The sequence below is a fragment of the Mustela nivalis genome (assembly GCF_964662115.1).
Source record: "Mustela nivalis genome assembly, chromosome: 6".
Taxonomy (NCBI): domain Eukaryota; kingdom Metazoa; phylum Chordata; class Mammalia; order Carnivora; family Mustelidae; genus Mustela; species Mustela nivalis.
In genome coordinates this window covers 60,167,418-60,184,383 of record NC_139025.1, presented here as the reverse complement: position 1 = coordinate 60,184,383, position 16,966 = coordinate 60,167,418, and the positions used below count along the sequence as shown (strand labels likewise).

General features: G+C 33.9%; 1 protein-coding gene across 6 annotated transcripts in view; it reads left to right on the top strand.

Moving 5' to 3' along the window:
* Positions 1–16,966, top strand: part of MIPOL1 (mirror-image polydactyly 1) — a 314,513-nt gene that overhangs the window by 61,023 nt on the left and 236,524 nt on the right. For all 6 annotated transcript variants that reach the window (XM_082737780.1, XM_082737783.1, XM_082737784.1 and 3 more), the window contains 3 exons: positions 10,620–10,839; positions 12,836–12,971; positions 14,334–14,439. In XM_082737780.1, the coding sequence (XP_082593906.1) occupies positions 10,620–10,839; positions 12,836–12,971; positions 14,334–14,439 (462 nt within the window). The remainder of the gene's footprint in view (positions 1–10,619; positions 10,840–12,835; positions 12,972–14,333; positions 14,440–16,966) is intronic.

Sequence of the window (16,966 nt, the reverse complement as noted above, 5' to 3'; positions counted from 1 at the left end):
TGTAGTCAGCTAGTATAGAGTATAGACCAGGACAGGCTGCATTAGTCCAGGTAAGAAGACCAAAGATAAAACAAAATTTTCATTAAAAAGCCAATACTTGATCCCCTGAGAATGCAATAGAGACTTCCTCTGCATTTTTAATAGGCTATTTGCTCTCTAAGATGTTCTGTATTGGTCTTTTATTAGGTTTTTTTTTTTTTTTTGAAGTCTCTTCTTCCTTAAGTCATTTGCAATGAAAATATAATTTTTTTTTACTTTTCTCGAGCTTTTTTTTTTTGCTTAGATATTTAGTGCCTTTTTTTTTTCTTTTTAAAGTTACGAATGTTAACTCTGGTATGGGGCTGATGACACTATAGTATAACTGACTAACAGGGCACTACTACAGTAGTCATGGTTGACTGATGAAATGGTAGTCCCCTACCTTTTCCTTTCATGCTTTGGGTTTTGTTTTGTTTTGTTTTGTTTTCCTGGAGAAACAAATGGTAAATTTGAATAAAACACATCATTTGCATAGAAAGTTATGTAATGATGCCATATAGAGTATAATGATTTCCTAAAACCTTGTATTTAAAGTAACCTGAATTACAATGAGAGATAAACAGAATATTTACCCATCCCTTATGAGCTGCTGCTGATATGTAAATTTATTCTTCTACTTTGCACAAATATACTTTTGAGCTACTGCTTAAACACTTTGAGGTCCTTAGTCAAACAGTTTTAATGATGCCTCCAATATTATGAAAGTGTGACATTTGATGAATGTCTCATATAGTTTTGATATCTGGGCACATGTCAACAAAAAAAATTGAACATTGGTTTGTCATGCAACACCTAGATAATTTATAATTTTACTGTTTATATCCATCTTGACATTTTTTATCTGCCAAAGGCAGGTTTCATTTGGAATCTTAATCTGAGATTTATTTGGTGGATCTGGAAATCATAGCTAGGGTTCCCACAGGAAATGGTCCATCTACCAACAGATTAAATGGCAGTCCTGCAGTTGTTAGGGGAGCTCTGCATTTAACACACATGCATACTCATTCAGTCAGCACTGTGGAGAAAAATTAAAGTAGTAACCCAGGTTTAGGAACAATGTAGCTAAAAAGTCCCATATTTGCTGAATGACAAAGGGTTATATAGCAGCATTTCATTTTATTATTCGTGCTTGAATTTCTTGTTTGCTCTGTTGAGTCTGCTGACGAATACTAATAAATGCCTGCAACAATCCAGACGAGAGATGCCTGGCAACAAAGCTATGCGGTGGACCTCCCTGATCTTCTCCAGTTCACAACCTGACCTTTTGAAAAATTGGCTGGGCTAAGCTGCAGAATTTGGGTGTAATGGTTATTGTTAACTCCAGCTTTAGGATTTATTAATTTGTGTGATCAAGACTTACCTATACTTCAAAGTTTCAAAAGACCAAACACAATCATCCATCCATTAGAACTAACATTGTGTTTCAGTGATTTCCACTTAGTGTCTGACGGGTGATTCTTCTGTTTTGTTTTTCAAGTCTAAAAATGCTCTTAAATAAAATGAAAGGCACAAGTGAAGAAAATCTGTTTTGGTTATTGGAAAAGTTAGCATCTGTAAGTGTTTTATGAAATTGTTGAATTCATGGACAGTAGGTATGTGTTCATACTTAATAAACAAAAACTAGGTAATTATGAAACCTATTTTACTTGCAGTTGTGAAAATTTAAAACTTAACCTAGTTTGTTCATATTTTTTATTGCTTTATATAAATTATTCTTATAACACAAATTTAGAAAGACCGAAAGGGTTAGAAATGTATAGTAGGTAGCAAAATAATTCATATCATTGAGGCAAAAAAGGGATAAATACCACTTGTGTTAATTAATAAAATTTTAGGATAGTTTTCACAATTATTTCAACCTAGATAGTATTTGCAGTGGTTTCAATAAGATGGTACAAGTTTACAGAGCTTTAATTTATGTGATATGTTCATAAGTTAATTAGGTAGCCTAAGCTTTAGGAGATTACACTATTATACTGTGTTCATGGTTTTCACACAGTGAAGGATGTTAAAATTTAGAATCTGAAACATTGTAATAGAATTTAGTTCTTACACAGAAATCTGATCTCTTCTCCAATAGAGTGAATTTTGATGTGCTTTTGACTATTTGGACTTGATAAAGCAAACACTTTTTAAAATTTGGTATAGTATCACCACTTAAAATAGCCTTTTCATAATAAAACAAATAACAAAATTCCAGTATAATAATTTTCAGGCTCTAGCCAGTGGATAATTTGAAATAAGTCATCAGTTGTCTTAATCAAAGATGAAATAACCTCAACCTCACCAATTCTTTTTGATATTTATTCTAAATATGTAACCACATATAGGAATATAAAAGATGTAGCTCATTTTGAATGTTGAACCTTCATGTGCAAATGAATAAATTATGTGATATTGGCAGGTGTCGTGATTTTCCGACTTTATAAACCTTTGTAAACTCTTACTTCAAAATCCGATAGCTATATGCTGCCTCTGCTCCTGATATGTTTTTGACTTCTTATTATATATATTACACCCTTAATAGAACTACATAAGACTTTGTATCTGTGCTTTCCAACATGGTAGCCACTGGCTGTGTGTGGCTATGAGCACTTAAAAGGTGGGCAGTGTTTATGTAGACCAATGAAAAATGAAAGTTATACTTCCTTTTACTTCGTATTGCTGCTCAAGCCAAATTATATTAAAACCTGAGAGAGTATACAGTTTGACAGATTTGCATTTTTTTAAGCCAGAGAGATCCAGAAGTTATCTAATTTCTTGTGACTCCCAAGTTAGAATTTCTGAAGGATAACTGCCTGTGCACTACTAGCTATAGTCCTGATTATATCTAATATTGTGCCAATATAGTGAATGCTTAAGTTGTGTTGCAGAAACAGGCTATTTAAATTTCTCATTTTTTAAAAATGTATGTTTAACCCACTATTTTTTTTAAGGATTTTATTCATTTATTTGACAGACAAAGATCACAAGTAGGCAGAGAAGCAGGCAGAGAGAGAGGAGGAAGCAGGCTCCCTGCTGAGCAGAGAGTCTGATGCGGGGCTCGATCCCATAACCCTGAGACCATGACCTGAGCTGAAGGCAGGGGCTTTAACCCACTGAGCCATCCAGGCACCCAAAATTTCTTATTTTCTTGCTATGGGATTGAATCTACAGAAATATACTGTTGAATTTTCTTTCTGTACAATGAGTTTTCTTTCAGGATCTTTTCCTAGTGTCAGGATTTCTAAATTTCAAAGTCCTATTACTCCTGTAACTTACTAGTTTTATAATCTGATATGTGCTTTGTTAAATCAGTAGGTGTTAACTATAAGTTTTAACCTCATTAAATATTTTCTCATTATATTGTATATTTCTCATCCAATGAGCTAGCATTATATTTATTTTTATATCCATGTCTTTGGATATTTTAATAAGAAATTTAAAATTATATTTTATTTATTCTTTTTGTATTTTAATTTAAAAATCTTTTGCTTAAAAAAAAAAAGACTTTTGCTTTTAGCCAAGCAGAATTTTGCAGATAATAATAGCTAACATTTATTGAGTGTGTACTCTGTGCTGACACTTTTCAAGAGATTATATAATTTAAATAATTTGATCCTTATAACAACCTTTTGAGATAGGTGCTGTTATTATATACTTTTATTGGTAGGGAAGTAATTTGCTAAAGGTCATACAGCCATGTGGTGGAGCCAGAATTTAAACCCTGCCGTTTGTCTTTAGCTCATGCACTGTGGTTTTGCTTGGAAGATCTAAATACGCCAGTGTTCTACTTGGAGGGTCTAACCTTTACTCTTGTACGCACTCATAGTAGGTGAGACCACTTTGATATGGCCCAATTTTCTGATGTCTTTTTCTTTTATGTTTGGTGGGGAGCAGGAAAGCACTTGTATACATCTGTGTGGAAAACTAACCCTTCTCTGCATAAAAAAGGAAACATCATTATTTAGTAAAGGAAATAAATAGTATTTGTACACACACACACACACACACACACACACACACATAACCTACATTTAACTTACTTAAGGGATTGGTAGAAGTTATTTGGAGCCACTAACTGATACTTTTGTTCTGATTATGTTGAAACTAATGTTCACTTAGAGAAATCCTTAACCATTGAAAAAAGACAACATCTTTTGTTTAAAATATGGGGCTACCATATTAATTACATCATTACATCAATTTTACAGTCTTATTTAGTAGCAAAAAAAGTGTCATGTCATTTTGATGTTGTTACATATGGTGGTAATGGACAGTATACAGAAGAAAGAAGCAATAAGCATGAGATTTTTGTTCTTTTTAAATTTATAAAATTACATGCTATAGTATAAGTAATCATCTGTCCTCTCCAAAAAAAGTGTTTAAAGCAGTGGGACCAATTATGTGAGCAAGCATCAGAGAGCACATTAGCAGATTGCCTCCTTTATGGTTCATGTCAGGTATAAATTTCCCTAAGTAACACCTGCATCTGAAGGTGCAAGAGATCCATTTCTTTGAATATACTTGCTTATAATATTTCTATTGCCTTTTTTCTTTTCTGTTCCTGAGCTCTCAGGTAGCTGGCATGTTGCTATTCTGAGTAACCCTGGTAGGGATCCCTAGAGACAATTCTAGCTCAACCACTCTGAAGAAACAGCTCTGTAAACAGTATTGACCCCCCCAGGGGACCATCAAATCCGTTTACACAGATACCAGTTGTCACAAACTATTTACAAAGCCAGACAGAACAGAATTTCCCAGCCTTTAAGAATCCCTATTTGATTCTAGCCACCTCCTCCCTTCTGTGTAGTAGTTGGGAAATAACAGTTATTTTTGGCCATGAGTCATGATTTGTTGAGTAGCATCAGTTTAACTGAGTGTATTATACATTAACTAGTGTACAGTTGTCTAGAGAATCGAACTCAAGGGGGATCTTAGAGATTTCTTTCCTAGGGTAGGAAATGGTATAATATTGTCAATTTTTTTAGACTAAGGAATTGAGAATTTAATAGCAATGCTAGCATTGAGAGAGTTGACGATACTAATACCTCCAGAAATAAAGAGAATTTGTTAGATCGTGAAAATCATCCATTGGAAATAGCATGAAAGTCACTGGAGTGACACAAGGTCTTCAAATATATGTTGCAGGTAGCCGGGCACATGTATTAAGTATTAACATTCCCCCCAAATCTTAATGAAATCCACCCATTTTGCCCAGATGAATAAACTGTCTTTAACAAACAACAGCAATTTGAGGAATACCTAGTAGTGATCCTCTGTAACATAATTTTCAAATGGCCATAGGATAAGTTTATATGGTAGTGATATTAATAGCAAAAATTAGGAATATATTTGGTTTGAAGTAGTCATTTTCTCATGTCCAGTAATATAGTGTGCTCACAGAAGAGCAAATAAAGTAAATAAAGGAATTGATAGTAGTTATAAAAATTCCCTGTCGTTTAACTCTTAGGAAAGAAAGACTTCAGCATCTTATGAAGTATGAAGAAGAGTTTGATAATTTATTCTCTAAGTCCATATGGAGAAATGTATTTAAACAGTATTAATTATGTTCATCATAATGATAGAACAGTTAACAAGGACATTGATTAAACGCTGAAGCAGATTACTAAAGAAAGTTATAGAGTTTCCATTTAAACCATGTGGAAGAGAGGAATTAATAGGATAATTTTAGTTTTAAGCTTTCATCTGCCTAGAGATAAGAGTTTGAATCAGAAGTGAATATGTTTTTTTCTTTTAAACATTTATCTTTCTAATTGACTGATGTGCAAAACAGACCTATAACGTCCCTTTTTGTTGCACTGTATTGCCTTAGATACTTATATTTCTATATGCAGTGCCTTTCTATGCATCACCCTCAGGTGATGGGGCAATCCGAATAGCTCAACTGAAGCTTTTAGTAGCGTCACCCACTTATCACTTCATAATGAATGGCCTTTCTTCTGGGCTGGAGAGTTTAGGGAAGACAACTGAAGATTGAGGTAGTCAGTAAGTGATATCATCTTCTCTTGATTGGAGACATACTAACTCAGAAACTGAATTTAAGTCAGGCTTTGAAAAAGGTAAAGAAAACTTGGCAAAATGCAATATGGTATAGCAGTTTCTTAAATTCTGACTTGAAAAGTCAAAAGTACATCATGCCTGTAAGTTACTCTCAAGTGTTATGGGAAAAAGTACATGTGTAGATGGGCAGGTAGGTAGAGTTGGAGAGGATGAATAATAAAGCAAATGTGGTAAAATGTTAACATCTGGAGAATCTGGGTGCCTTCGTACAGTATAAAGGAATTCTTTGTACTGTTTTTGCAACTTTTTTATAAGACTGAAAAAAAATTAAAAATTTTTGTGGTAATTCAGGAAAAAAAAAAAGACAAAAAAAATGACTTACCTACAATCAGTTCCTCTCAGCTCTCTCACCTGTCTCTGTCTTCAGCATGTTCATGCAGTCAGTGAAGTCTGGACTCTCATTTCTCCTTTCTTTTCTTGCCTTTTTTTCTGAATGATTTCCGTGTCTTAATAGGTGACACTTAGTACCTTGATTCCTTGATTTTTTTCTTCTCCAAGTACCTTCACCATCAATCTGTTTCATTAATCCATTCCCAGATGAGCCACATCTTTAAAGATTTTTACTCCCTCACTATAACATCTTGTCATTGCAAGAAAGACATACAAGAAATGTTTTGTTTTTCCAAAAGCTATTCCTTTTCTGTATCCATGCTCCCCCCCCACCCCGTTCTCTTATTCTTACAGTCTGTCAACTTTTTCTTTATATCATCTAACTTGAACCCTTTGGTGGTTGATGGCTTTCCATATCCCTACTTGTCTTTTATTATAACAAATGTCTTTGTGAAATCTTCCCAGAGTCTTCTAGTTGAGCATCACTATGTCTAACATGTCTTATATTTGGTCTCTATAGCTCTAGTAGAGTCCTTTTATATTGTATTCAAATCATTAGACCAGTTTGCCTTCCTCACTGTACTATAGAGTCCTTGAAGGGAGAGTCATTTCCCACTTGTCTTTGTTTTTCCCAATAATTTCATCCAGCATATCACATTGGAGGTTTTTCATGGATTATTAAATTAATGAATAAATAGGTTAATTAGAGGGGTCAAATTTTCTTTTTTTTTTTTAATATTTTATTTATTTATTTGACACAGAGAGAGAGAGAGATCACAAGTAGGCAGAGAGGCAGGCAGAGAGAGAGGAGGAAGCAGACTCCCCACCAAGCAGAGAGCCCGATTTGGGGCTCGATCCCAGGACCCTGGGATCATGACCTGAGCCGAAGGCAGAGGCTTAACCCACTGAGCCACCCAGGTGCCCCGAGGGGTCAAATTTTCTATACAGAGGTTGAATTTTGATATAGGATAATGCAACATGGTAGAGTAGAAAAGCATTGAGAGAGGATTTAAGCAACATTTACTATGATAGTTGGTCAAGAACATAGACGAAAGGAAAATTTTATACATCAGCCTTGTTGCCTTAAAATAAAATTAAATTCTTAGTAGAAGAGTATAGATATTAATTTGCAGAGGAGGCTCCAAATGTAGACAGTTACAGTTGAGAATCTAAAAGCTTTTAGTACAGAGCAAGATTAGAAAGATCTAGAATTAATCAGAGCCAAGCCACACAGTATGGGGTTCTTCAAAAATATCAAACATTTTGACTTCAAATCCAGAAGTACATTAGGACTTGCTGAGTTTATTTCAATAATACTGTAAGGGATTATAATTACTATAATCCAGGAGGGATCTATAAAGAGTCCTTTTATTGGGAAGGTCACACATCTGCTCTGAGTTTGAGGAAGATTGGACAGTTCTAGGTGAAAAGGCACTGATTTACCAAGAGCTCAGCAGATCTTAAAACTTGACATCTGATAAGCTGAAATAAGGAAGAGTGCTATAAATATATTAAGCAGATAGCAAGTATAGATACCAGGGATGGAGGAGAGTAAACACTAGGAGGTTAGAAATAAAAAACTGAAAGCAGAAAGATGCTGAACTAGACCCAGAAATAGAGAGGTAAAAATATGGGACAAGATGTATGTAGTGGTAAGATAATGGTAATGTATGTGATGGGAAACAGATCAGAGAGTCAAGACTTAAGATTCTGAAGCAGTTGGTATGGTATTGTCATAAAACACTGGGGACTTTTTATAGCTGCAAGTGCTCCATGGCTCATGTTTTTACCTTTTGGGGAATCTTTGTACCTCATAAACTGGAGAATAATATAGGCCTTAATAGTAACTTTCTGATATATTCCTGGGCACAAGTTTTGTTATTTTGATATTGCTATCAGTAACTACTTTTAATTCTCTTACATTTTCATTACGATTGATCCTTGAACAATCTGGGAGTTAGGGGCATCAACCCTAGGTCAAAAATTCACATATAACTGTTGACTCCCCCAAAATGTAACTACTAAATAGCGGAAAAGACTTACCAGTAATATAGTCGATTAACATGTATTTTGCATGTTATATGCATTCTTACAATAAAGTAAGCTAGGGAAAGAAAATGTTGCTAAGAAAATCATAAGAAAAAATACCTTTATACTACTCTACTGTACTTATCGAAAAAAATTCATGGGTAAGTGGAACTGTGCAGTTCAGAGCCATGTGTTCAAGGGTCAACCATACTTTTAAAGTTACATGGTAGTGTTAGAAAGCATGGTTTATTGATGATTTAGTGGTATTCTTTAATGTCCATTTATAAAATTCCCTAATTTAGATTTTGGAGTTTCCATTCTACTAATACCCGCCTCTTGTAGAAAAGTAGCATGATGGGCGCCTGGGTGGTTAAATGTCTGCCTTCAGCTCAGGTCATGATCCCAGGGTCCTAAGATGAGTCCACATCGGGCTCTCTGCTCAGCAGGGTGTCTGCTTTTCACTCCCTCTCTGCTCCCCCTGCTTGTGCTCTCTTACTCTCTCTGTCAAATAAATAAATAAAAATAAAATCTTAAAAAAAAGTAGCATAATGAATGTCTGAAGCACACGATGTAGACATTTTGAAATGTCAAAAACCAACAAATAATCCTCAGATACCTGGAATTGTTAGAGTTTAAACCAAAACAATATGATGTTGAAATTTCATAGCTTACAGTATATAATTATGATAGCACATTCTCCCTATTTGTTTACTCAAACAAAATGAAATTGAGAGGAATTTGCTAAAAACAAGTGGTTTCTGATTTAGCTTCAGCCACCATGATCATGTCCAGGACTTGGAGTTTATAACTGGTCACACCTAACTTTAGCATATCTACAGGCAAAGGATTTCTCCTTAAGGAATGAATACTTTGTGAAAGATCACTTATTTATAAGTGCCCGTATTTTGTTTTTATTCTAAAACTACTGTCCTTGGGGCGCCAGGGTGGCTCAGTGCGTTAAAGCCTCTGCTTTCAGCTCCGGTCATGATCCCAGGGTCCTAGGATTGAGCCCCGCATCTGGCTCTCTGCTCAGCGGGGAGCCTGCTTCACCCTCTCTCTCTGCCTGCGTCTCTGCCTACTTGTGATCTCTGTCTGTCAAATAAATAAATAAATAAATCTTTAAAAAAAAACAAAAAACCCTATGTCCTCTGCTTTTCTTCTTAAAAGGATTTCAAGTTTGACAGGTTGGAAAAGGCATCATCAACAGACAGGTGAGATTCACCTGCTTTTTAAAGTTCAAACATTAATGATGCTGGAAATAATAAAGTATTTGTTACAATCAATATTTGTCTGTTGGTGTGATTTACTGGTAAGGGAGTTTATTTTAGGTACTTGTGTGTGTGTGTCGTTTACTTCCAAAAATTTCACTAAATCATCAGATATACTTTTCCTTTGAAATAGCTATTATTTATTAGTTACAGCTTAAAATAACTTTTATGACATAGCCAGGCTTTACAAAATAGATTTTCTAATGTATAATATATATCTGATAAAAATGGGAGTTAAAAATAATGCCTATATTGTGTTAATTTTAATATTCTGATGATAAAACTAATATCTAACATTTACTGATGTGCCAAACACTAGGCCAAGTACTTTGCATCAAAATAACTCAAGCAAAAGTGTTACTATGTTCTCATTTTACAAAAAAGAAACTTAGGCTTGGATGGGTAAGTTAACTTGACCAAAGTTACGCCCTTGGCAAAGCTGAAATTCTAACCCAGGCAGTCTGATACCAGAGTTGCATGCATATTATCACTTCCCTATAATTATTAACTTATTGTATCCTATTTTTTGGAATCTAGAAAATAATGTTCCTACACCTGTGTTTCTCAGCTTTAATTTTATGCTGGAGTTATTTGGACACTCTGACAGATCTGATTTAATTAATATAAGATGTGTTCTGGACTAAGAATTTCCAGAAACTCCTCAGGTTATTTCAACCTACAGTCAAGGTTGTAAACCATTGCCCTGAGTACCTACCAGAAGTGGAAAAACTATACTGTACATGCTTAGTTGATTACAGTAGGAGTAAGAATAGTAAGTACATGTTTAAAGCTATGAGAGCACCTATTTCCACAAAAACTTTCATCTGAATGATTTAATATGTAGCTATGGCATTTCACATATCATTTGTTTTTGTTTTGTTTTAAATACAGAGATAGCTCATAGTTATCTTGAACAAAAGACTACAGGGAGAAATAAAAGTACAGAGTCGGATGAACTACCAACTGTGAATTCCAAGGAAGGCATGCATCAGAAATCCAATGAATTAGTCAATGAAGACACCCATGAGGACACGGAACTGCCAGGGCAGAGATCAAGGAATTTCCCTTATCCAGGTGATGAGAGAGCTGACTGCACTACTAAAAAATCCAAGTGAGTGCTGGCAGACTTAAATTTAGGAAATAAGATTGAGAAAACTCTTTCTTCTTCCCTTCCTCCTTCCTCCATTCATCCCTCCGTTTCTTTTTGGCGTGGGCTAAATTGGACATATCATTAACTTACTGGAATTTAGGCAACCTACTGGAGTTTTCTACTGTTTTCTTTACATGGGTGTGCTAAAAAGCACAAGGTGAGTTTTAATGAAGGCAAAGTTGAATATTATTGCCTGTGTCCTTTCTTTTTCAAAGATTTTTTTATTTGACAGATCAGAAGTAGCTAGAGAGGCAGGCAGAGAGAGAGAGGAGAAGGAGGCAGGCTCCCTGCTGAGCAGAGAGCCTGATGTGAGGCTTGATCCCAGGACCCTGGGATCATGACCTGAGCCGAAGGCAGAGGCTTTAACCACTGAGCCACCCAGGTGCCCGCCTGTGTCCTTTCATTTTGGATCTGGAAATAACTGTTAAGGTGACACAAAAGGGAAATTATTCATCAGAACCCTAAACTGGCAGTTCTAGGACAAAATAAGCTCAAAGGTGTGTTTTGGTTTTGGTTAGCATGATTTATTATTTAAGTGAATTTGAATGCTTCTAGAAAGGCCTTGTACTCTCTCCCATTTGTCTTCCTTATTATTTTCTTTTCTGCAGCTTTTAACATTCACCTTACCTACTTATCCCAGGAAGAGATTTGATTTTGTGACACCTGTGACTTTTAGCTCTATGGATTAAAGTATTTTGATAATTAGTCTTATATTTTGAAAATACTGCAGAATTGTAAAAATTTCAGTGACACTTATATATTCAGTCCAAACAAAATCTTATATATTTTAATAGTTTTGCATAAGAACAGCTAAATAAGTAAAATGATTATTTAAAAATTATTTAGTAGATATATTAATGAACATTAATATATAATTTATGTATTATTAATGTGTTTCTACTTCTTGGCAAATAGATCATTACTAAAGTGCAGATTTCGAATATACTTTTGGGGAATAAGAGTAGGGATGAATGAAGAAGTAATAAACATTTTTTAACCACATGGGACAAATAGTAGAGATTGGGCTAAAACCTCAGTATGAAATATCTAATGTAATTGCAACAGAAGAAATACATGGTAGGTAGAGCTGCAGGGACTGTCCCAGACCTCACTGATTAACTTCTTAGAAACTCTAAGATTTACCTATGTTTACAACTTTAATATGATGCCTTCAAAAATGATCCATCTCTTTTCCCTTCCCTTCTTTTTTTTCTTAAATTTTAAAAAGATTTATTTATTAATGTGAGAGAGACTGAGAGAGAGAGAGAGCACAAGGAATAGGGAGGGACAGCTGGAGAAGCAGACTCCCTTCTGAGCAGGGAGCCTGACGCGGGGCTCGATCCCAGGACCCTAAGATCATGACCCGAGCTGAAGGCAATTGCCCAACTGACTGAGCCACTCAGGCACCCCTCCCTTCCCTTCTTTATACTACATGCTAACAAGTCGATATTATTCTCAAACAGCATACAAAATGTCAAAAAAGATTACTTACCATTAAATGTCACAGGAGTAGGTTTTCATTTTTAATTTGTTTTGAGTTTAATAATGAAAAAATGATATTCTGTCAACCGAATTGAAAAAAAAGTATGAATGTTGTTCCCATTTTCCAAAAAGTGAGATATGTTTCTAGAATCCTGACCAAAAGTCACAACCCTTAAAACCTGAATTCTTTAAGTGTACTGAACCATGAATCTCTGTAGAAGTTATTAAATGCTTTCCACAGATTTAGTTCTCTTAGTTGATAAATTAGAACCTCTGTAAAATTGATGTATTTATTCTTTTTGATCCATAGTATTGTCTTAACGGTGCATAACAAAAGAAATTTAAAATTAAGTAACTTTACTTATTTTTTGTTAAACTTATTTTTTGTTAAATTCCCTCATTCGCATTCTAAAATTTATAGATCCTGTATAGTAGAAATTATATGTATATATTGTTAATAGTTTTTTTATTACAGCATTATGGAACATAGAGAAAATGATTTGCGGTGTGAATGTACGATCCCTTGTCAAGTAACTTCAGACTTAGATAAAGAGAAGAAAATAGCATTTCTTCTAAAAGAATTGGACATTCTCAGAGCGAGCAATAAAAAGGTACAATATAGGAAGTCTGATCATTGTACACTGTGCATTTAGCTGTTGACCTTCTAAGTTTGCTTTGTTGCCCATCATAATTCAGTTTCATGCTGTATTTTCATCCTTTAATGGTATAGCTCTATATTGTTGCCATACCATGGCATCAGATAATGACTGAGACAGTGGCTATGAAAAGCAAATTCTTTTATTTCCTCCCTGGCTGGCCCGTGATATCACTTCCTTTTTCATAGAACTATGGTACCTGGAGTAGGTACCTAAAAAGAAGATTCAAGTTTTATTGTAGTAAAAGTTTACTTCAGTATTATGGAAAGTGAGAAATACAATGTGCTGATTTTGTGTTACTTAACTTGTTTTTCTTTTATTATTAGTATCGGTGCCCTATATTTTACTTCAATAATATATATAATTTAAAGTCATAAGGCTTGGCAATATTGTCACATTCCTTGTGTTGTTATGTACCATCGCATTTGTCCAGTCCTTTTTGTCATGTCATGTTTTATCTTTTCGGACTCTTTCTAGTTGCATTTCTTTGAGCTTTAAATAATGTTATTAAATAATGTTCATATTTTATGTTTTCTGTTTTTTTAACCTCTGCATACCTCTACATACCTTTCTGATTTTAATATTCTAGTTTTTTGACCTAATCATACTGAAGCGCGATGTTAGGAATATTGATCATGCCTGACAGAAAAGAACACAAATGACAAAAGCCAAGGGAGGAATTGAAAAACAAAAAACAAAAAACAAAAAACAGTTGAGGGGTTCTGTATGAAAGTAGGAGATATTTTCTGTATTTTCATTTAGCAATTATTTATTATATGCCTGTTATAAATCAGGTACCAACGCTAATTTAAATGGAATATGATGGGATAGCATTCTCAAAGGAGATTTGTTTCACATATTAAGATTATTATCTTAATTAATTTTGTTTCAAAATATTAGATTTACTAAGAGAAGCTGTAAAGCTGTGCTGTTCGTTATTTTATTAGGATAGTGCCTTCCAAGTCCTTTGCTTTAAGACAAAAGAACAGATCAGATTGCTTTTTGCAATAGTTATTTTTAATAATTATGTCATTCCTTCTTTAATTTCATTGGCCTGTACACACACATACAAATTAAGTGTATATCATAATGTTTTTATAATTTCTATATCATTATAGGTAATTATTACTTTATGAGATGTCTTAAAATTTTAAATATTATGGGGTTCCCTTCTCCCCCAACCCCAGAGTTACGTATTTAGGCAATTACATGTAATATAGAAGGGCTTAGAAAAAAAATAATTTCTACTTTGGGATTAATTATATTTCTGCAGGAAATTTATCAAATAGGAATCTGTGTTTTTTCAATGTGTTTCAGCTTCAGGAAAAATTGACTAAAGAAGATAAGGAACAGAGAAAACTAAAGCTTAAGCTGGAACTCCAGGAGAAAGCAACAGAAGCTCATATTGCTGAAAAGACAGCAGGTATAGTAGATGGTTATTAACATACAGTCTTAAGAATCATACATAAGGTTATTATATGAGGTGGCTTTGGTGAATACGAGCATACTAGCTTATTTGCCAAAGGAGGGGAGGCTCTGTCTTTTTTTTTTTTTTTTTTTTGGCTGCATAGAAAATAGGTGGCTTTAACATCCTGGTACTGGTATTAGTGAGAGCTTTACCTGTATTCATACTGATTTGGGCATTAAATGCATTGTTAACACCATGTCAATCCAATCACAAAAAGGTTGTTTGTTTTGTTGGAAGGGCCTGAACAAACAAGGGGAAATAATGATTACCAGTGCCTCTACCTTTCAACCAGCAGTTCAAATACCACTTATTGTTTTAGCTCGTTGAGAGGAAATACTTCTGTTCTGTGTGAAGATAGTCATATATTCATTGCCAATAGAAACCTATATTTGATTCAAAAATCTGTTTTGTGCAATTAATAAATTTTCATCTGATGATGTGGATGATGGAGTTAGTATTTTCACTGAGAAGATTAAAATGAAAGGTTGCCAGAGTTTAAGAATATAAATGACTGCCTTAAATATGTTTTGGAGTCTATCTTTACTCACAGGTATTTGCAAGGAGAAATTTTTTTTAATGTATCTGTGATATATTACAGATCAGATCAGATGATTGTCAATAGTCTGTTACTCTCTTCCTCACACTGTTTTATGTTAAGGATAGAAATCTCACAGTATAATAGAAATTAACATGCAGAGGCATTTTAAAGGCTATTTATTTTAGTGTTTTTTATCAATTGGAATGATTTTAAGAAAAATTGTATTTCATGATTAGTTTGAAGCTATAATCATATTTTATGAGCTACATTAAGCTGGTTGCATATATATGGAAGAATTCTAGTATCTTAGGTCAGAGACATTCACTGGTAGAGCCTGTCTTTAGAATATCACAATGCAAAATACAGCTAAACATCACTATGAAAATATAACCAAAATTACTATAAATAAATACTCGAGCTAAAATAACAAGTTAATGTTCAAGAACCATGGATGTTTTGTTTCTTATTTAGTAGAGAAATAAGAAGTGTGTAAACCTGGCGATTCACAGACCTGTACTCCTGGGGATAAAAATATATGTTTATAAAAAAAATAAAAAATTAAAAAAAAAGAGGCTAATATATTTTAAGGGAAATTAAACATACATTAAAAATGAATAATTCAGATAAAAATTTGGAACAATTGGGAAGTGTCTTGGTTTTTTTATAATCAAATATGTATATACTAACTGCTAAGAAGGTATTATAAGAAGTACATTTGTTTGAAGGTGTTTGTGTTATAATATGACTTTGCATGCGTCTTATAGGAGGAATTTGATAAGATTTAGGCCAGTTAGGCCATTTCACTGGTGAAAAGCATGGATTGTTATGTCTGCATAGATCATTTATGTGTTGGAGGGGAAAAGTCATTAAATAGTGTTATCTACTCTTAAAACTACTGTATGATATAGGTAATCATCTACTTCAAATATTTACTTATTTGTATATATTTAAGACTTCCCCTTGACTAAATAGTATGAATCATGCATACATAAATTGGAAAGAATTTGATCACTTTATGATTCTTGTTAATCACATATTTCTCATTAATTATACAATATTATTTTAGTAAATGTTTGAAATGTGTAGTATTTTTTTGCAGCCTCCTAAGTTGATGAAAATAGCAGTGCTATAGTTTCTCTGGAACAAAGCAATCTAGTTAAAAGAGATACATCCAACCTCTTAGTTACAAAAATGACAAAAATGAAAATCCTCTGAAGTTTTTTGAAAGTATAAATTTTCAGTGTGTATCTTTTAAATGTTTCAGTTCTACCTTTTAAAAAAGATTAAAGATATTTTACTTATGACATTAGAGAGAATCATTGTAATATGTCAAATTTTTTTAAAAAACTGAATTGCTTAAGAAATCCATTGGTTTAGTATGTAAACCTGGCGATTCACAGACCTGTACCCTGGGGATAAAAATATATGTTTATAAAAAAATAAAAAAAAAGAAATCCATTAGTTTGAAACTACTAGAGTGATTCTTTTTTTTTTTTTAAGTTTTTATTTATTTATTTGACAGAGATCACAAGCAGGCAGAGAGGCAGGCAGAGAGAGAGGAGGAAGCAGGCTCCCCACTGAGCAGAGAGCCCGATGTGGGGCTCGATCCCAGGACCCTGAGATCATGACCCGAGCCGAAAGGCAGCGGCCCAACCACTGAGCCACCCAGGCGCCCCAAGAGTGATTCTTGATAGACTCATGATTCTTTCATATTTTTTCATACATACAGTCTTAAATAGCTTATTTCCTACCTGACTGGTTATAAGTGTAGTCAAAAAGCAAAACACAGTAACAAAAACAACTATGCCAGTACCTTAATAGAAAGAGGGACATTATAGGAATATGATTACATGTGAAAAATGTTTTATTTAGTATCTTATGGAAGGATAATAATCCATATAACAAGAACAAAGAAATCCACATAAATAGTAATGTTTGTTTCTA